Source organism: Trichosurus vulpecula, chromosome 1, assembly GCF_011100635.1.
Source record: "Trichosurus vulpecula isolate mTriVul1 chromosome 1, mTriVul1.pri, whole genome shotgun sequence".
NCBI classification, from domain to species: domain Eukaryota; kingdom Metazoa; phylum Chordata; class Mammalia; order Diprotodontia; family Phalangeridae; genus Trichosurus; species Trichosurus vulpecula.
The window spans coordinates 134246570-134268929 of NC_050573.1; the positions used below are offsets into that span (position 1 = coordinate 134246570).

The 22360-nt window shown below is 37.5% G+C and overlaps 1 protein-coding gene across 4 annotated transcripts in view; it reads left to right on the forward strand.

Annotated features, from left to right (window-relative positions):
* SYBU (syntabulin) overlaps nucleotides 1-22360 on the forward strand; it is a 101764-nt gene that overhangs the window by 34695 nt on the left and 44709 nt on the right. For all 4 annotated transcript variants that reach the window (XM_036761462.1, XM_036761455.1, XM_036761469.1 and 1 more), the window contains one exon: nucleotides 4505-4702. In XM_036761462.1, coding sequence (XP_036617357.1) covers nucleotides 4505-4702 — 198 coding nt within the window. The remainder of the gene's footprint in view (nucleotides 1-4504; nucleotides 4703-22360) is intronic.

Below are 22360 nucleotides of genomic sequence, written 5' to 3' on the forward strand. Positions count from 1 at the left end.
ATAGAGGGAGAAAGAGAAGGTAGGGAGATCACCTAAAAGGCTATTGTAATAGCCCCATTAAATTGAAATTAGGGAATTAATCATGGCCTGAACCATAGGAATGGAATGAAAAGGAGGAATTCAAGTTATATTTTAGAGATAGAATCTCCAAGAGTTAGTATTTTGGGTGAAATGGGGATAAAATCAGAATGACATGGGGCTTTTACATACTAGCTGTATGACTATGACAAGTCACTTAACTTTTCAGCCTCAGTTTACTCATCTGTGAAATGTGACTAATAACACTTCAGAGGATTGGTATGATAGCCAAATGAGCTAATACGTGTAATATACTCTGCAAACCTTAAGGTTCTATATAAATGTTAGCTATTATTTTTATTATTATGGGGGGGGCATTATTGGAAATGGAAAGTCAGGAGCCATCCTAAGTCCAAGATCGTAACTATTTTGATTATAACTGTGCCCTTGTTAGCTATTACTGTATTTTTAAAGAAATTTCTTAGGGACTTGAATCAAATCTTACTGTACATGTTAATATTGGAATATATAATTTCTACCAAATTGGTGCATAGAACAGTAGGTATAAATTATACATTCAAGATATTACAACAAGAAACTTGCCTGGTATACTTGTATACTTACTATACCAAGTATATTTGTTTACTTGGTAAACTGGGTATATTTACTGCATTTTTCCATGAGTGAGGACAATATTCATAAAAAGATAAAATGATAGAGTTTAAGAGTTGGAAGGTATCTTGGAGAAAATCTAACCCAAGCCCTTCTTTATTGAGACCTCTGGGGACATTTGAAACATTTTGTAAGATATTTTGCTTTAGAACATGCATTTTTAAAACATGTCTGAAGGGTCATCATTTTTCAAAAAAGTTCATTTGCTGTAATTACATTTTAAAATTATATGGCTTTTATAACCATGAAAAAATTTTAAAAATGTTCTTTAGTTTAAAAGTATAAAAATTCAGATGCCATTATAGAAAAATGACAGTATAGAATTTGAGGCTTCTGTTGTAATACAACTCATGCAAAGGGAAATCAATTAGATTGAATGATAGTAAATATTTGACAGAGGACCAATCAAAATGAATAATGCATAATTTGAGCTTTTATGATGTTGTTTGTTAAAGACAAGGTATAAAGTTATACCATGCTTTATGTTGGTAGTTTCCAACCTTTCTGAGTATAAAGGCCTTGGTTTCTCATGCCTACTGCCTGGCACATAGATGACACTTAATAAATGCTTGATTAATTGATTGGTTGGTTGATTAATGAAATAATTTTCCATGCCCTCATATGTTAATGGTTGAACTATTAATATACATTGAATGAAAAAACAGAAATTTCTGGAACCCTTGCAAAATAACTTCAGTATCTCGGATGTACACAGCCTTCAGGTCAGGAATTATTGTTTTATACAATAGAGATGTGTCCAAGTTGAAGATATTTAACTTAAATATTATATTAAGTCCAGTAGAAGAATTCAATGTTTGAAGGAATCCTATGAAATAAATAGCCTTTTGTAGAGTAAATAATCCTTTTCTAATATAAGTAACTATTCTCCAGTATTCTGTTTTATAAGTTATTCTCAAATACCCTGCTTTATCAAAATATAAATACAGGACTCTACCATCACAAATACAGTTAGTTGAGTCTGAAGAAGGCATTTATAGGGCACAGATGTAATCCTCCTTTTGACTTTGCTTGTGTTTGAAGAGGTCTTTACTCATTATATGCATTAATTTTCAATCATGAATGTGGTAATAACATACAACTGAGAAAATAATAAAAGCTTTTTATTTGAATATAAGCTTCATCATGCTTATTTACTCCAGATGGCACTATGCCTGGTTGCGTGTGTGTGTGTGTGTGTGTGTGTGTGTGTGTGTGTGTGTGTGTACATATGCATGAGGCAGACACAGGGCTACTTTTTCTTATAAGCAAAAAAAAGCAGCTGCCCTGTGCTCTACAGAGGATTCAGTATACTTAGTCTAAAAAAGAGCAGGGGATTTAAAGGCAATGGCTTTCAAGCACTAATAATAAACAGATGACCATATCTTCTGCTGGCTTGCCTACCTTGATAGAGGTGGCTAGGTAGTGTAGTGGATAGAGTCCAGGACTTGGTCTCAGGAAGACTAACATTCAGATTCGTCCCTCAGAAACATATGTAATCTCAAGCAAGTCTTTCATTCTCAGTTTCCTTATCTATAAGTAAATAAATATTGGGATAACTATGCCATCTACCTCTTATGAGGTAAATATAAGTCAGTAAACATTTATTAAGTGCCTACTGCATACCAGGCACCGTGCTAGGACACTGGGGATACAAAGAAAGGCAAAAGACAGTCCCTGCCCTCCACAGTCTAAAGATCAAAAGGATCAAAAGAATGTACCTAAAGTGCTTTGTAAACCTTAAAGCATTATATAAATATGATCTGTTATAACGAGTGTTTGAGTAACTTTGTCTCACGTAGAAATTGCTCTGAAGACTTCTCAAAAATTGCCATAGACCACTTTAAAACAGACTTCAACAAGCATGTATTAAGTGTTTACTATGTGTCAGGAACTACGCTGGGTGATCAAAATACAGAGAAACAGTTCCTGTCCCACCCCCACCTCGCCCCGGGAGCTTTCATTTTACATGTATACAAAATAAATACAAGGTAATCTGTGGAGGAGCCATGGAGAAAAGATACTATCAGTCAGCTAACTAATATTTATTAAGAGCATACTATGTGCCAAGTACTAATAGCTGGGGGTGGAGTAGGGAGGGATGGGGGAGGTGCTTCTCTTCATAAAAGCTGGCCTTCATTGCCCACCTGGCTATACCTCTTTGGACTTCATCATCTCCCCAAGAAACTCATCTTCTTGCAACGTCTCACAAAACCTTTGACACTTACACCTCCTCAGTACCCTCTGCTTGGAGGTAAGAACTTCCATTTAAGGAGGGCCCTCAGGCCAGCCATCTCTTAATTTCCTACCCAGCTGCACTTCCTTATCTTCCTCCATCCTCACTGAGCTAGTTGCCTTCCATTCCTTTCTCCCCACCCCTTCTTTTTACACCTTCCTTTAATGTGTTCCCTTCTCCCATTAGATTGTAAGCTTCTTCGGGGTAGGGACTTTCTTTTTCTTTTTGTGTCCCCAGCCCACAATACAGTGCCTAACACATAGCAGATACTTAATAAAAGTTCATTGGATGAATGAACGAATATAAAAGGTAGTACCCGAACAGAGCTTTAAGGGAAATCAAGGATTCTAAGAGACTAAGGTGAGGAAAAACTATATTCAAGGCATGGGGGACAGCATGTGGCAGGAAAGATCATCACAAACTTACAAATGGGAAATTAATCCAAGAGGTCTCACAGATCATGTGATGAAGGCTGAAATCAGGACTGTGTTGTTGTTGTTTAGTAGTTTTCAGTCGTGTCCAATGCTTCACTAACCCTTTTTAGGGTATTCTTTGTAAAGATCCTGCAGTGGTTTGCCATTACCTTCTCCAGCTCATTTTACAGAAAAAGAAACTGAGGCAAACAGGGTTAAGTGACTTCTGAAGGGTCATATAACTAGTAAGTGTCTCAGGTCTGATTTGATCTCAGATCTTCCTGACTCCAGACTCTGCTTTCTATCTACTGTGATACCTAGTTGTCCTAAGGGGTGTGTTAGTTAGTGTTTAACAACTGGCTCTCAAAAAAAAGTATCACATACCTTTAAGTTTAAGCTGAATTATTAACATTTTCTCCATCCCTTTCTTAAGTATAGATAATCAACAAAGCAATTATTATTTTCCAAGATATAAATGCTCACATTGAAAATTTAACAGTTGAGGCTAGACCAGCAATCTCTGACCGAAGGTGCTATATAAAAGACTTTACTATACAGAATAATTATTTGTAAGCCAAGAAGCCCAGAAAGGATTTCTTTCAAATACTTTTTAATAATGTATACATTTTCTTTCTAATTTTAGTGGGTTGTTAATGCTCTGTCATAAACTTTTACTCTATCCTGTTGACATCACTTTGTGCATAACCACAGTAACAAATCTTTTTTTGTCACCTCCTCTCCCCTAGTACTACTTTGCCTCCTACTCTATTGAAAATAACAAATGCTCACATTTTTGTAATGGTCAGCAGGGGTGGGGATTCTGTGGCCTTCTAGGTCCTTGGGTGCTACCTTTTGACTGCGTCCAAGTTTTACAGAACAAATCCTTTTATTAAGGGGATTTGTTTCGTGAAGTTTGGGTTCAGTCAAAGGGTCACTTGAGGACCTAGAAGGCCACATGTGGCCTCGAGACTGCACATTCCCCACTCCTGGGACTGACTCTAAGATTTTGATGGAAAGCAAGGAAGAAAATATTTAAAAAGAAAATAAAACAAAGATAGGCACTCTACAAAATGTGCTCAGGGCTACAATAAGACTGGAAGCATTCACTCGTGTGTCTACACATTGTATTCCTTGATTAACTGTTAGCACTTTTTTTGTCTTCTCATAGATGATACCGGGTGCCCAAGTAGTCAGTCAGTATCTCCTGTGAAGACTCCCTCAGATGCTGGAAACAGTCCAGTCAGCTTTTGTCCTGGAAGTGATGAAGATTTTACCAGAAAGAAATTTAATATTGGAATGGCTGTTGAAGGAAATACCCAGTCCTCCCGCTATAAGAAGGAACCAAAGGCATGCCTCACCAAGCCAGGTATGTGTACGCTATATTATACATGCATACACAATACACACATATGTATGTTTTGTGGTGTGTCTATGTATATGTATGTATGTGTGTATACATATGTATATTTAACCATCCAGGCATGGCAAGTAATTCTAATTAAGCAGTGAACACACATTCTTCTCACAGGTAACAGAGAATATGTAGAGCTCATAAATGATTTCTTTTCGCTTAGAGAAGGAAAATGTTAAATTTCCACACTTACTTCCTGCGGCAAAGAAAGTAAACCCACATTATGGGGGGATGAGGTGGGGGAAGCAAGATCTAAGGAGCTAAAACTCAACAATACACGAAAGTGACAATGCCATTGGGTCCAGGCTTAACTACACTAAGGTGCCTCATGGCATCATGTAAAGTGGATATAATCAGTTATCTGGAGGTACATCAGCAGATCAGGATGTATTTGCTATCTGATGATTTTCCCTGTTCTTTAAAGTTACAAGATTGTGATAGAAAGAGGAGATAATGCAGAAGATGAGATGCAGTAACTACCCAAAAAACCCAATTATCAGTAATAGTTTTTATTTCATTAATAATGTATGAAATGTCAAAATATATAATAATTCTCATTTAAAGGTAGGAGATATCATCATTGTTAAAATCTAAAATCATGTTAGGATTCAGAGGAGCAGATCAAATATTTTAGTCATCATTGTCTTTGGTGTCTAAAATGCCTTGCATTACCAGTTTGCTTCTCAGCTATAAATAGTTGATCTATAGTTTGCATGTATCTTCATCAGTTATGGACCATCTCCTGATTTCTGGTTAATGATGATGTTACCATCTCTGACTATACCTATTTGTGGTTTAAACTTCAAGCATCTTCACTTTATTAGGGCCAAAGCAAAATATTATCTGTGGCTGTATAGTCTCTGCTGTCTGCTTTGGTCATTCCTAGTAATTGATGTCCATGCTACACTGACTTTCAATTCTCCTTCCAAATCCTTTTGGATACTCAGAAAAGAAGGTAATATAGCATTATGTGTGAAACTTTGCTTGCTCTTTCAATATTTGGATGAAGGTAATTGTTGAAAAAATGTGCAGCTTCTAGCACAGAGATATGAGTGCTTTAAGGGAGGGCCCAGTAAATGTTAATTGAGATGAATTGATTAAAATCAGATATTTGTAGAGAGATAAAAGAGAAAGGGATATTTGTATAATGGATGGTTTGAAAAGAAAAAAAAGTATTGTTTACATGTAACTGGGAAAAAATTAAATACTAAATAAATACCAAAAAAAAAAAAAAGATGTAAGTGTGAGAGAAAGACTATTGGTCAAAACAGTTTAGGAAGTTTATAATCTTCAGGTAGAACAGTGGGGAGTCAGGGAGGCACATGAAATAATAGCAAAAAGGGTAAAGTGTCATTGTACATGGGGGTGGGGGTAGGGAGAAGGGATAGGGAGAGTATGTGTTCAATGAAGAAATCAAGGTAGATTACCTAAAAGGAATTGAATGTTACTACTTACATCATTCCTCTACTCAGAAATCTTCAATGGCTCCCTATCACATACTAAATTAGGATCAAACTCCTCTGTCTGGCTTTAAAAACCCTCCATAATCTCCCAGTACCCCACATTACAATCTTTATCTCAAATTATGCTGCTCTGGCTTTCTATATTCCACTCAAACTGGAATACTCTTTGACCCTGGAATATGCATTGTACTCTCATACCTCTGTGCCTTTGCTCAGTTTCCTGTGCCTGGAACCCTCTCCACTTCGGAAAAACTGTGTTTGTAATAGAAAGAACAATGGATTACAATGCAGCAAAATTATCATGAGTCTTAAATTCTCTCCTTTTTACCTTTGTTTGCTTCAGTTTCCTTGCATATAAAATACGTGGGTTAGGACTAGAAGATCTATAAGGCCCTTTCCATATCTGGGGGAAATGATTGAAAGAGTAAGGGCTTAGCACAAAAGGAAGAAAAACAGACTCCATGAAAAAAAAATAGTCCAACTTAAATTTAATGACTTCCTGAGACAACAAGAAATATTAGAATAAAATCAAAACAGAAGAGAATGGAAGGTATCTACTGGTAAAAACAGGAAATAAATTAAGAATCACTGGACTCCCTGAAAAGTATGCCCATGCCAAATACTGAATACTACCTTTCAAGAAATCATAAATGAAAACTTCGCAGACCTGTTAACTACAAACATACATAGTTAATATGGAAAGAATCCACCAGTCTCGTCCCCCAAGATAGCGAAGAGAAAGGAGAGAATAAGCATTTATATAGCATCTGCTACATTTCAGGCATTGTGCTAAGTGCTTTATAAGTATTATCTCATTTAATCTTCATAATAACCCTCAGAGGTAGGTACTGTCATTATCCTCATTTTATAATTGAGGAGACTGAGTCAGACAGAGTACATGACTTGCCCAGGGTCACACAGCTAGTAAGTGTCTAAGATCAAATTTGAAATCAGGTCTTCTTGACTCTAGGCCTATGGCTCTATACACTGCACCATCTAGCTGTCTAATGAATGAAATTCATTAAGTTAATATTCCCAGGAATGTTACAGTCAAAATTTGGAGCTTCCAAGTCAAAGAAAAATACTAAAAACAGCCAGATAGAATTCAGATACCAAGGAAACACAGTCAGTCTCATAAGACTTGGCAACTACTAGAATAAAAGATAGAAGCTTTGTGATACAGAATTTTAAAAGGCAAAAGATAATGGCTTACAGCCAAGAATATCTTCCCCTGCTAAAAAAGAGTATAATCCTACAAACAGATTCTTCATCGAGTAGAGAGGGTTTTTAAACATTCTTGAAGAAAATACCGAAGTTGAATAGAAATTGTGAAATAAAATTGTAAAGTTAAATAAATTTGAGCAATTAGAAGGGGCTAGATGATTTTGACAAAATTTCTAATTGGAGAAGAGATGTGTCCCTTCAGAATCCTAAATGTTTTGAACAGTCACAGAGAAAATTAACTAAGACAAACAGAGGGTTTGGGGGTGTTTTCTTTCTTTTTTAATGATCTGAGAAAAGGAGAAGAAAAGGGAAAGAAAAGAGGAAAAATGGATAAACTAGGGAAGAAATGAGGGAAGAGGGAGTAATTGGGGCACCGGAGAAGAAGAGCATAGAAACGTGGAGGAAGGGGTGGAGGAGTAGGCATCAAATAAATCTCAAATTTAACTAGACTAGAAAAAGGAGGATTGACCACACAAATAGGAGTGAGTGCTGGAATACATTAAATTAACCATGGGAAAAACAGGCACAGGGAGATGAGAGTTTAAGAGGAAGGGTTGAGTCCAGGAGGAAATAGTCAAAGGTACTAAATACTAATTTGCCAATACTAAAATAAAGAAAGTTCACAGCAAATGGAGAGGAAATAAAGCAAGTTATTAGAGACTTTGTCAAATTATGTGGCAACAAAACAAATAATTATATGAAATTAAACAATGTTTACAAAAATAATATAACCAGATTAATAGAATAAGACCAAGGAATAGAGAAATGGAATAATACAATCTCAGAAGAAAAAAAATTGAACAAGCCATTAATGAACTCTCAAAGGAAAAATAAACCAACTAGATAGATTTACAAATGAATCCTAGCAGACATTCAAGAAAAATTAATTCTAAGATTACAAAAACTGTTTACAAAGATAGGAATAGATCCTAAAAAATTCCTTCTGTAATAAAAATATGATCTTGATGCTTAAGGCAAGTAGAGACAAAACAGGCACTTTTTGCAAGATTAGAGTTTATGTGGCAGGAATAGGGACAGATATAGACCAGAGCTCTGATTTCATTAATATTGGGAATTCACAGGTAAAAAGATTATTTCTATTAATGCAAGCTGGTATCCTTTCTGCAGTTTATAGTCTTAGAGAAGATCTTAAAGCACTGAAATGTTATGTTACATCATTCATCCTGGGTCATACAGTCTGTATCTACCCATGTTTTCCTGACATTTTTGGCAATTAGCAAAAAACAAAGGAATACTTAATTACTTTTTGGTTTAGGAAGCTTAAGCTTCAAGTTTCACTTTTTAAAAACGTGTCATTTTGAAAGGAAGCTATTGGTATTGAAGGAAAATGTGCTTGTTGACCTAGAGTTCTGTAAAAGTTCAATAAAATGAATCTGTCAAGTTTACCACATCAAGGGTAGGGGAAATCACGGAAGTGGGGCATGCAAATGGCGCTGTGACAGTCCACTGAGAGGTCAATTATTCAACTTCAGGAAAAAGCAGAAATCTATGTCCCTAGCTTTTTGCCTCCCTTGGCTCAGAGCCAAAATGGCCAAATGCAATGGGCCTTCAAGCTCGGCCAAAAATGAATCTTCTGTTGACCAGGTTTTCTTTGTTTTTGAAGAAATACTGTATATTGTAATTGGTATTAATTCCCCATAACATCGTATAGTTCGAATTCCCTAGATATCTAGATGTCTGACGGTCCTAAATAATGTAATTCTATAATATAATAATATGATTCTAAATCCATTTTATTAAAAATTTGTTTTTGCAAGACATTATATTCTGAATGGATGAGAAAGTAATCTAATAGTGTTTGGGTCTTTAGATGGAGGCACAAGGGTGGCAAGTGGAATACAGTGCTAGGCCTGAGTCAGAAAGACCTGTGTTCAAATTTAGCCTCAGATACTCATTAGTTATATGATTCTGAGCAAGTCATTTAACCTCTATCTGCCTGAGTTCGCTCATCTGTAAAATGGCAGTGATAATAGCACCTACCTCCCAGCGTTATTGTGAAAACAAAACCTTTGTAAAGGATCTTGTAAACCTTAAAGCAATATATAAATGAGTTATATAAAATCAGTGTTGTTATCTACAAGGTCTGTAGTCATAAAATAAAACTGTTTCATTTTGTTGATCATGTATAGAATAAGAAAGAAAATTTTTTTCTTGTTTTTTTTTGGTGGGGAGTGGCAAATGTTGTGAGCTAATGCTAAAATAAGCACCAGGCCAGCTGTACAGAGATCTCACATGGATTTCCTCTCCCACCTGTCTACACACACAGCCCTCCTGCCCCTCTGATGAGCCATCTGAAATTTTGGTGTCCATAATTTTGGCATCCTGTAGATTTAATAAAAAAAAAAAGATCATCCCTCAAAACAAAAAGGCAAACAATTTTGCAGTCCTCTAATTCTTGCATATTTTCTGTCTGTTATCCTGCTTTCAAAACTCCTGTTTGGTTTATGGTGAAGTCACAGGTCTGTTTTCATGATGAATTTTTTAAAATATAGAAATGAATATCCTAACTGCATTGCTACTTTAGTACATTAAATAATATTCCAGTAGCCTAACAGTATTAGGCTTCCCTAAGCAACTACTTACTACCCAGGAGTGTCTTATCCCCAGAGACCCTAGAACTCAATACAGTTTAACAAATACATGTATTATATCAGATATCTACCGGCTCAGTTATACAGAGAGGTGGAAGCAGGCAGGAGAGTTAAGAAACAAATATTTAGGAAATGTAGGAAGGAAACAGGTGAAAATTAAGTAGTTTTGCTTAGGCCCACTGTAATTTAAAACACGGTTGTTGTGTTTTTTTTTAAAGAACATTCAGAAACAAATGTTGAAATCTCCATTTAAATGGCAATATTCTAACTCTTTACCATTTAAGCTGTCTGTATTTCTCTGTCATCAGATACCACTGCTCTTACTGAAATTGGAGACAGTGCCTAGCCCAACAACACCTAGCTTACAACAATAGCTCAAGATATAATCCTTTCACGTTATTTCCCGTGTTTCACGGGGCATTTGCAAGAAGCCTCAGAAAGTCCTAGCTAGTGCTGTGATTCATCAACCCCATTTCCTTAAATAGATACAAGCAATTTCACACACTGCAAAAAATGAGACTGATCCTAGTGTCCATATGCCAGGCTTCTATCACTAACATCCTCGCCACTTCAGTCAGGGCTGATTCATGTGAAATAAAAGTAATGATGCTTCATTTAATGCAGATGCCACTTATCCAGCAGCTTCAATTATCCAGAACCAACCATCTTGGGCAGGAACCAAAAAGCCTTCTAAAACAGAAGTCAGAAAGCACTGATGTTTATGCATATTATTCATGAGAGAGACCCTCAAACCCTCATACAGAGCCTAGTTATACTTCTATTAAACCCAATTTAGCCAGACTTGGTTATCAGGCTCCCCAGGCCACAGTCCTTCAGAAGTAAAATCTGAAGAAAGAAGAGGATTGTGGGAGGCTGAGGTCAAGCCCACTGACAAATAGCCAAGAAGAGAGGGCTAGAGTTCATTCTGAAAAAGAATAGGGACAAAAAAAAACCTATTAGAAGTCATTGTACCAAAGGGTCTGTTTGATTTGTGTCCCCAGTACCTAGCATCGTCCTTTTCACATGATACACATATAATAAACATTTGTTGATCTGAATTGAAAAGCAGACAGCATAGTTCAAAACCTGAGTACTCAAGCACCTTTTAGAGTCTTACTGCCTTTGATTAGACCTCATTAGACCTCAGTAGCCACTAAAGGTGTCATGGCCTTAAAGGCACCTCTCTGACCATGATTATTATCAGCCTGAGCTATCCAAGACAGTTCCATACTTTAGTGTAACCATCCATTAGTCAACAAGCATTTATTAAGTACTCAACAATGTGCTAGGAGGCTAAGCACTCCAATCTACATCTACTGCTCTGCCCAGTTTCAATTCCGTGGGACAAGATGTCTCCAGCCTAGATATCCCTCATAGTCCCTCCTCCCTGCTTCTCTGCCTCCTTTTGTATATTGTCTCCCCCATTAGATTGCATGCTCCTTGAGGGCAGGGACTGTCTTTTTTACTCATTGTATCCCCAGCACTTAGCACAGTACCTGGCACATGGTAGATACTTCATAAAAGTTTATTGGATTGGATAGAAGAAAGGCAAAAACACAGTTTCTACGCTCAAGGAGTTCATATTCTAATGGAATAGACAGGGGAAAGACAGAGAGAGAGAGAGACAGAGACAGAGACACAGAGAGAGAGACAGAGAGATCTGGGTAGAGGAAACATAACCAAGCTTGGTTGAATTGGATTTAATAAAAATAATAACCAGGTTCTGTGTGAGAGCTTGAGGGATTTATCTGTATGTGTGTACATACATACTGTATACATATGTATGTTAAAGGAGGAAGGAAATACAAAGGGAATGGTGGGGGAACCCCCAAAAAACCTCAAGTAGAAGGTGGAATTTGAGATGTGTCTTGAAACAAGCCAGGGAAAGCAAGTGTCCAAAGTGATGAGGGAGAACATTCTAGGTATGTGAGACAGTCAGTGAAAATGCATAGTCAGGAGATGGAATGTCCTTTGTAAGGAATAGCGAACCAGCCAGTGTCACTTGATCATAGAGTGCATGGGGGGGAAAGCAGGATATTGTGGAATACACCGTAGAAATATTTCCACCAAAAGTAATTAAAATAAAGTCTTGATGCCTAAAGGGGTAAACTTCAGTAATCTGGAAAGTTCACTTATGCAGAATACCCTATTCCTTTAATGATACTGAATAAAGGCAGTATTGCTGTATTTGCACTTATTACTATTGGTTGGGAGTATCTAGTGTCATATAAAAATCTAGGCAACCATATGCCTGCATTAGCACAGCGCCTGGCACGTAGTAGTCACTTAATAATTATGTTTAATTGTAATTGTATCATGTAGTATTTACTTTGGACATGAAAAAATACTAATGAAAATATTTGTCAAGCAGTACTCCAGTATGTATTTATAGGAAGCTAATGTTAGACCTAGACAAAATGCTGAAATCTAATATTAATAAGCATGTCCTCGTTGTAATTAGCAAAGTTATTGCCCATCTCCAAAGGAGAAGTTTATAATCCCCAAAGGAAACTATGACAGTTGAGAAAGAATAATTTATTTAACAGGCCTTCTTATTTTATGTTTGGAGAGCACAAAGTGTCCCAAGATTTATGTATGAAGCTGAGGCCATCCACATTTGGGTTGCTTGCATGTTTCTGACTATATCATTTTGTTAGATCCCAGATGTCATAGAATATTAGGACTATATGACTATTAGCACACAAAACAAGAAACATAATGAGCCCAATTGAGTTGGGAATGGAGGGGAAGAACTGGCAAGAGCTCTGGTGTCTTTAGTCAGCCAGTCAACAAACATTTATTCTTACTATGTGCTGGGCACCGTGTTAAGTGCTAGGGATACAAGGGCATGGCCTCATGTAATTCATGGGGGAGTCATGAAAAAAATATGCTTATAAGACATATATACAATATAAATAGATGGTACTGGGGTTAGGTGACTACAAAGGGCCTCCTAAGAAGGTAGAGAGCTTCAACTGAGTCTTAAAGGAAGCCAGGTAATCCAGGAGGTAGAGGTGAGGAAGCAGAACATTATAGGTATGGGAGCCAGGCAGTAAAAAGGCACAGTCTGAGGTGGTATGTGGTGTTCAAAGAATAGCCAGTGTTGCTGGAAGTAGACTGAAAAGTAGATAAGGGCCAGCTTGTGAAGGGCTTTAAAAGCCAAGTGGAGAATTTTATATTTGATTCTGGAAGTGATAGGGAGCCATTAGAGTATATTGAGTTGGGGGCGGGGTGAGGTGGCATGGGCAGATCTGAGCTTTAGGAAAGTCACATGGCAGCTGAGTCAATAGTGGCTGGGAGCATGGAGAAGGTTGAAGCAGAGAGAAAATTATCATATGATAATTTTTCTGTTCATTTTCTGTTTGGGTCCAAAAGTATTTTGTATGCTTCTGATACATATTGGTACTATTCTTTGACATAGGCTCATTATGCATTTTCACTAAAAATGTTGAGTAGTTTTATATTCTCACTCATATTGATCCCTAAAACTTCAATGCTTTCCTTCTGAGGCATGAAAGAGAGAGTGGTTACTCATTTAATAATTTTCTCCAGTGGTTTACTTTATAATTTATCACTTGTCTACAAATCTAGGAAATAAGGAACAATTATGGTCTAGAGACCAAATCTACACAATAAGGTCCAATTAAGATTTGTGGAATATGGTGTCACAACTGATCAGCTTACAAGGTTTTTAGTATCTGATCTCAAGCCTTTTTCCTTGATCCTGTAAAGCTCCAAATCGATTTAATGGGTACAAAATGTACTGTAATAGCCTTTACATAGGAACAAGCATTTCTCAATTCTTATGTTCCTAGAGGTAGACATCTTTAAAATTCCAGAGCTCTGGGGGTGTATTACATGTATTCTAGAGCACCAAACTGGAGACCTGCAAAATACTTGTTAAGGGAATTAATGTTTTAAGAACTGAGTAGTATAGACTGCCTGTATGTAAGTCAGGCAGAGGTGTACTATATTCAGAAATAATCCAATGGATTTATCTACTGTCAGCACCATAGATTTCTCTGAAAGGGCCCAAGTCTGCACTTTTACACACCACTCATTTATAAATACCTATTTTTAGCAGTGTTGTTGTAAAGTAGCACTTTTCTAGGTCATACAGTTTGGGAAAAAGGTTCTTTTAGGAATTTTTTTTTTTGCAAACGCTGTTATTTTTGGAACATCAAACTCTTCTAGAAGAAAAGGACTGGATCTGTTCTATAGTTCCTGACACAGCAAAATAAATACTTAGATGCTTAATGAGGTAATTCTCCCCAGTTTCTTTAAATAAGCAACTACCTGTTAGCATTAGGCATCTTTGCAAGTCATGGTAATTCAGGTTGCTGTTCATTAAGTTATTACTTCAGTACACAGGGTTCTTGTCCCCAGTGATTTGTAGGATGCAATGTTTCATGATTCCACAGAATTTGTTAATGTAGCCCCAAAGGGTTCTGACATCCAAACAAGGAATTATTCAGGTTCCAGAAGAATATAGCTCAACAAAAGAAGCAGAGAATAGAGTTCTTCATTTGGAGTCATCAGACCAGGGTTCAGATCCTGGCTCTGCTAGTTAGTACCTAAGTGACCTTGGACAGGTAACTTAAGCCTTAGTTACCTTGTCTGTAAACTGGGGGAAGGGGGTTGGATGAGATGACTTTTTTTAAAAGTTAATTTTATTTAATTTTCAATATTTGCTCCCCTTCCCACCCCAACCCTCCACTGGAAAAGAAAAGAAAGGAAAACCATTGTAACAAATACATAGTTAGGCAAAACAAATTCTCCCATTGGCCATGTCCAAAAACATGTATCTCATTCTTCATCTTGTATCCTTCATCTCTTTGTAAGGTGAGTAGTATGTTTTATCACTGGTTCTCTGAAATTGTGGTTTAATCATTGCATTGATCAAAGTTCTTAAGTCTTTCAGAGTTATTTGTCTTTATAATATTGTTTTTATGATATTAATTGTTCTCCTGGTATGCTTACTTCACTTTGTATCACTTAATATAAGTCAATAATATTTTATTATTGTGGTATATTAATGTGCAATAATTTATTCAGCCATCCCCCAATTGATGAGCACCACCTTTGCCACCACAAAAAGAGCTGCTATAAGTGTTTTGTGCATATGGGTCCTTTAACTATTTCTTTGATCTCCACTAGACCAGATGACTTCTAAGATTGCTTTTTGCTACAAATCTGTGATAATATTTAATGATTAAAAATACCTCAAACATGTTGTTTTATCCATCTGTTTACATCTGCCTAATTAAACAAGTTGACTAGCCAATTAGATAAAGCATAAAGGTCACATTAGGGAGTAATAAGAAATCAGGAGTTAGGTGATGAGGGCTTAGACTATTACTGGTGATTGTGAGAATGGAGAGAATAGGATGATGCTGAGAGATAATATGGCGGAAGAATTTGTAGCATGCAAGATGAATTCAGTGTTAGAATTAAGATAGAGGTGAAATTAAAAGTTAACTTGAAAGTTTAGAAAATTTTATGGTATTGCCAATGACAATACTGAGAAAGGTGTTGGGACAGGGGTTGTATGTATATACAAATCACTATTTTTGGCCTTGACTCAGTTTTTGTTTCTGTGTCTTCATTTTTGTTTCTTATTTGCTATGCTGCATATGTATCAAGCAAGATGATTACTATATGTAGATATCTGGAGGTGGTGGAATCTTTTTTGACCGCCTAATTGGGAAAGACTTCCTACCTGAAATGAGATTTAGAAAGTAAGAGAGTAAGCTCCTTGAGGGCAGGGACTGGTTTTTCATACTGCCTTTGTATCCCCAGTGCCTGGCACATAATAAGTGCTTAATAAGGACTTATTGATTGATTGCATCTTTTCTGTACTGTTTGGGTTTTAGTGTATATGCCACTGAAGCAAAAATACTGGCAAACCGCAAGTGGTAGTGACCATGCAACTGAGAGGAGTAATTTAGGAGGTATCACAAATAATTAATTAATCAACAAGCATTTTTTAAGTGCCTAGTATGTTCTGGGCACTGTACTAGGTCCTGCAAGACAAATGCAAAAAATAAGACAATTTCTAGTATCAAAAAATTCCTGAGCTATTAAGTGACCTTGGTGGTAATCCATATATGATGAAATGGCCAATTGGGAAAGACTTCTTGCCTGATCTTGCCTAATCTTTCCCATGATACATGGCCAATCCATGCATGAAAAAGAGTCTTCTCTATGGTATGTTTGACAAGTAGTCATGCAGCCTCTGTGAGGCTGGGGCGGGGGAGGGGAACAGAGGCCCAATGCTTCCCTACACAGCCCATTCCACTTTTGTATAGCTGTTATTGTTATCAGTTTTTCCCCCAATGCCTACATTTACCTCTTTGAAATACGACAGTTAACTGTCAACAAGCATTTATTAAGAGCTTATCATATGCCAGGCATTGTGCTAAACACTGGGAATACAGATATGAGCAGAAAGTCAGTTCCTGCTTTCAAGGAGCTTACTTACATTCTAATTGGGGAGGACAGTATGTAAAAGAAGTCCTGCTTTTTAGCAGGATGAAGTTGGGAGAGAGAGAGGTGAAGACACTCTGTCATAGAGACATTATAGAGAAAGTCTGGTTAGGACATTTTGCGCAGCATTAGAAAGAAAATATTCATTTTGTCTAAGAGGTTCCTGTGATATCTGCTATCTCCCTTTAAAATTACCCATCTCCCTTTCTTGGACCATAACCAAACCACTCTAATTCAAGCCCTCCTTACCTCTCATCTGCATTACGATAGCAATCATCTCCTAATTGATTTCCTTGCCTCTAACCTCGTAGTGCTTCTATCCATTCTACATTTTTGATGGAGTACACTCATGGTTTCTTTAGTGTGAGAGACCTCTCCGTGTGGAAAACTCCCTTCACAAAACAGATTGGCACCTTCTCTGTAATTTCAGGTATTAGAGAGCTGCCTAGGCACTGAGAGGTCCAGATCAATTTTCCCAGTGCATAGCTCTAATAGCATAACTCCTCTGGTCTAAGACCTTGAATAGCTCACTAGTGTTTACTGAATAAAGTCCAACCTCCTAAGACTGGTATTCAAGGCCTGCCATGGTCTCACTCTAGTGAATCCTAATAGCCACATTTCACACAACTGTCCTTTAATATACCCTAGATTCTACCTAAAACATGCTCTTCTTCCTTAGCAGTTTTGGTTTAATGCCTAGAATTTTCTTTCCCTTGTCACTCAATTGAAATCCTACCTATGCTTCAGAACTTGCTACCTCTAACCCTGAAGCTTTCTCTGATTCTCCCAGTCAGAAGTTACTATTCTCCCTGCTGAACTTTGATACCACTTAGTTTCTTTTGTACTTAGGACACTATTTTGTTTTATGTTTATTTGTGTGTGTGTGTATGTTATTTTATATATATATATATATATATATATATATACACACATATAAATACATACACATATACATATGTGTGTGTGTATATAGATATAGATATATGAATACACACACACACACACACACACACACACACACATATAGTCTCTCTTTAGCATGCCTTCTCCACCCCAACCCTGTCCCACCCAGATTATAGCTTCCTTGAGGTAAGGGATCCCGTCTTCAGGTTAGCTTTTTCACTTCACTTAGTGCCAAGAATAGTGCTTTACAGATACCAGATACTTGATAAATGCTTATACAATGAATGAATCAGCCTTTCCTGGTCATTGAATGAGATTCTTTAAGGACACGAATGATAAAAGTCATTATTTGAATTAAGGGGTGGCATTTAAAATGCAACAAACTTACTATAGCATTTCAAAGCATTTTGTTTTTTGGTGTACTCTTACCCTTGTTTATTGTGACTTCTGCTCTAGCTGTCAGGTTGGAAAAACGTCCCCCCCCAAATCCTGAAAAATGTTTGTCTCTCCCTTTGCCAATGCAGCATTTGCTTTCTCGCACTTTGTTAGAAAATGGTTGGTTTCCATTCATGAAAGCAAGCGTTTCATACAGAATACTGCATTCTCCTGGGCGGGTGGGAGAGAATACACTTTTTACTGATAGGCCCAGTCTTACTCTGCCTCCTGTTGCTATGGTGCCGGGCAGATTTGCTTACTTGACCTGCAAATGCAAGGAAGCTCTGTCTCCATGGATACACCACTATGAAACTCCACTCCACTGAGAGATGAAAATGCACATGGTCTATCCCTGCCAAAGACAAAGCACCAGAGGTGGCCACAAGGACTTGTTTGCAGTGACCATGTTTGCATTGACAGTCTCTGAAGCTCACCTTTTAAGTAAGTAATGATGCTTGTCGAAGAGTATTCATTTCTGTGGGCAACACCCTGGGTTAAAATCCATACCTGGTAGGGGAAGAATGGAGCTTACAAAGCCTGTTTCTTACCTGTCTTTCAGGAAAGCCCTTTAGCAAGATTCCATACCCAACTTTAGAAGAAATGGGGCTTTTTTTTTAACTATTTGGGAATATCTTTTGTGCAATCCTAATCTTTTTTTTAAAGGAGAGTTTATGAGTGCTTAACATTTTCTAACTCTATTCTTGAGAATTGTACTTCACGTGTTTGTAAAACCAAAGCCAGCCATCACCCAATGGTATGCATGCCATCGGGACTACGAGAACACAGCCATAAGGAATTCTATTTGGCATTATGTGTACAAATAGTTCACCTAAGGGAAATGGGCCCCTGAGTTGATTGAGAAGCTACACACCCATTATTAGAGAATAGCCAAGTCATGTGATAGGCAGAGGGCCTAAACATGGTTTTCAGTTCTGTAGGAAAATTATTCAAAGCAAGATTATCCTGACATGTTTTTGGCTGGTTTTAATTCTAATGTCCTGCCAATCTTCTGGTATAGCCAGTAGAATCTCTGAAAGCCTTTTATGGCCCATGGGATTCACTTACTGATTTGATATATTGCATTCAATAGCACACTTCCTCTTTGACTATTCACTTCTCTGGCCTGGCTCTTCCAAATGTGTGAGGTTGGATTGCAAATGTTGTCTAAAACAAATGAGTCATCATAAAGTGTTTTTCATCTGGTAGGCAAATGTTGAATCCCCGAGGCATTCAGATTCATTAACAGAAACAAAAGAAAAGGCTGATGTCCTAGCCTGCTAGTCTATTTTAGGATTTTATGATAAAATGTTTGGATTAACCTGTCCGTGACTGATACTTAATATCTTATAGTAAATCAATAAAATTTGCAGCATCTTTCCTGATATTTTCTACTAGGCTGTTAGCTACATGAGGGCAGGAACCATGCATTACCTAAATTCCATCTCCCTTAGTGCTCTTCATACAGGAGGAGCCTATTAATTGTTTGTTGAATTAAATCGTTTGTGAGAGAACATTATTCAGTGGCATTGGCAGAAACTGGGAATGGAGCTGTTATTCAGAATGAATTTTTTATAAATGTGTATAGTCACAGCCATACAAAGGGGGACAGGATTATAGTATGATACCGTCTTTCACCCCTGCATTAATTTCCTACAGTGGAGGCAAGGAACAAAACTTTGATTTTGGCAGTAGAATTATATTGATAATCCATCTGATTCTGACTTGGTGAGGGGTAATATGACCTTGTTGTTTAGTCTTTTTTCAATTGTGTCCTACTCTTCATGACCCCATTTGGAGTTTTCTTGGCAAAGACACTGGAGTGCTTTACCATTCTCCAGCTCATTTTACAGATTAGGAAACTGAGGCAAATAAGGCAAATGACTCGGCCCAGAGTCACACAGCTAGTAAATGTCTGAGGTCAGATTTGAACCCATGAAGATGATTCTTCCAGACTCTAAGTCTGGCACTCTCCACTGTGCCACCTCGTTGCCTTGTATAGCCTCATAGAAAGCATACTGGGGAAGTCAAGAAGCCCTGAGTTTTAATCCATCTAATGCCTTCTGGCTGTGTAACTTTGGACAATTCGCTTGACTCTCTTAGCCTCAATTTCCTTACGATAATGATGATAACAAGGCTGTTGTAGGGAACAAATGAGATAAACTGTGTGTATGTATGAATGTGTGTATTGTGTATATGCGTATGGGTGTGTATGTATTACGCATATCACTTTGCAAACCTTAAAGCTTTATATGAATGTTATGTTGGGACAAGCATTAGGTAAGCAGCTTAAAAACGTAATATTGTCTATACAGGCAACAGTCCTGGAATCAGGAGAGGTTTGGGTTCCAGTCCTGCTTCTCTTAATAGTGTTGTGAGCCTGAGCAAAATACCTCTCTGAGCATCAGGTTCTTCATCTCTAAAACGGTTCCTGCCCTGTTGTGAGGATCAAGTGTATTATACATGTATGTGTGTGTATGTGTGTGTGTATATATATATATATATATATATATATATATATATATGTATACAGAGACAGACAGAGATAGAAACAGAGACAGAGAAAGAGACAGAGAGTAAATATATATATATATATGTATTCTATAATTCTTAAAGTACTATATTGTTGTTCAGTCTTTTTCAGTTGTGTCCAACTCTTCATGACCCCAGTAGGGGTTTTCTTGGCAAAGATACTGGAGTGGTTTGTCATTTCCTTGTCCAGCTCATTTTGCAGATGAGGAAACTGAGGCAAACAGGGTTAAAGTGATTTGCCCAGGGTCAGACAGCTATTAAGTGACTGAGGCCAGATTTGAACTCACAAAGATGGGTCTTCCTGACTCCAGGCTCTATACTATGCCACCTACCTGCCCCCAAAGTACTATATTAATTGCCAGCAATAATTTCTAATCAGAACCTTCAGTGACAGATGAGGAGGAGAAGGAAGGGCTTAAACCTAGAGTCCCAGGAACTTTGTTAATTGCCTTTACCAGTGCTTCTTGCCTATTTCCTTAACATGTTCCACTGTAGTGTTTAACTTACTCTCCCATATCATATGTCCTAAGAAGATTGAGTTTCGTCTGGGTACTGACAAGTAAACTGAGCCAAAGGAGATTTTCTTGAAAAGAAAGACAGCATTTAACACTGTCTTTGTGCCCTGACAACTTGGTGTAGTGGAAAGAATAATAGATTTGGAGAGACACACATCCTGGATTCAAGTCCTGGCTCCACAACTTACTTGCTATATGATTACCGGTGCTCAGTTTCCCCATCGGCAAAATGGATATAATAGGACTCAAAACAGACTACATAGGGTTATTTTGAGCAATGAATGGAGTTATGAATCTAAAATGTTTAGTGATCACAAAGCACTATATAAATAGGAGTTATTAGGACTTATTCACTTGCAGAAGCATGGCTGCAACCCCTAAAACTGGCCCGGCAGCTCACTTTACCAAAGTGTTTTTCCCCTATTGAGTCGTTTTCAGTCATGCCTGACTCTTTGTGACCCCATTTGGGGTTTCTTGGCAAAGATATTGGAGTGGTTTGCCATTTCCTTCTCCAACTCATTTTATAGAGGAAACTGAGGCAAACAGGGTTAAGTGACTTGTCCAGGGTCACACTGCTAGTAAGTGTCTGAGGTCAGATCTCAGGATGACAAGTCTTCCTGACTCCAGACCTGGCTATACCAACATTAAGACATGCATACATAGAAAAAGTGAACAGGCATAGCTTATGATATGTCTTTCTTTCCCCTTATGTGTGTGACTTCATGCCTTGGTAAATATTCCCTTAATACATTGATCCTGCAAGTATAATCCACACTTAATAAAATGTTTGCTCTTATATGATCTTCCTAGAATGATCTTCCAGTGGATTAAAAAAAGATAAAAGGGGGTTTAGGTCATAACATAGCATGTGGTTAATGTTATTAACTTGCCCTCACAATGTGACAGCTGGATTCTCAGTTAAACTTTTAAGCTTACTTCCTCTCCAGAAGGGATTTCTGCCATCAGAGATAGTAAAAGCCATGTTGTAAAGGAGTATCACTTTGATTAAGCGAAAAGTCTATGGGAGAATAGGAGATGAAGAATGGGAAGGGATAATTATCGATTGGTGAAACACCATTTCCTCACACAGCCACCCCCTGCCTTCTGAGCCCCCTGCATTTGCATCCATCCAGGATGACATCTGATCCCAGAAAAAAATATGAAATCCACACCATATGCACAGAGCCTGCTGGTGTTGGTTTAAAAATGCATGAAGAGTTGACCTAGATTATCTTTTGCAATTTTTTTTCAAACTTCATTTCCATTTCCCATTTCTCCCTCCTGGCATCATCTGTGCCTTCCATCTGCCTGCCTTGGGATGAGGTACACAGAGCTTGAAGTATCCAGGGCTGCATTGGCTCTGAGACACCAAAGGCATTTTAGCACTGTGGTTTAAATTAAAGCCCTACAGCTTGGAAACTTGGATTAGGTTTATTCTATACATAG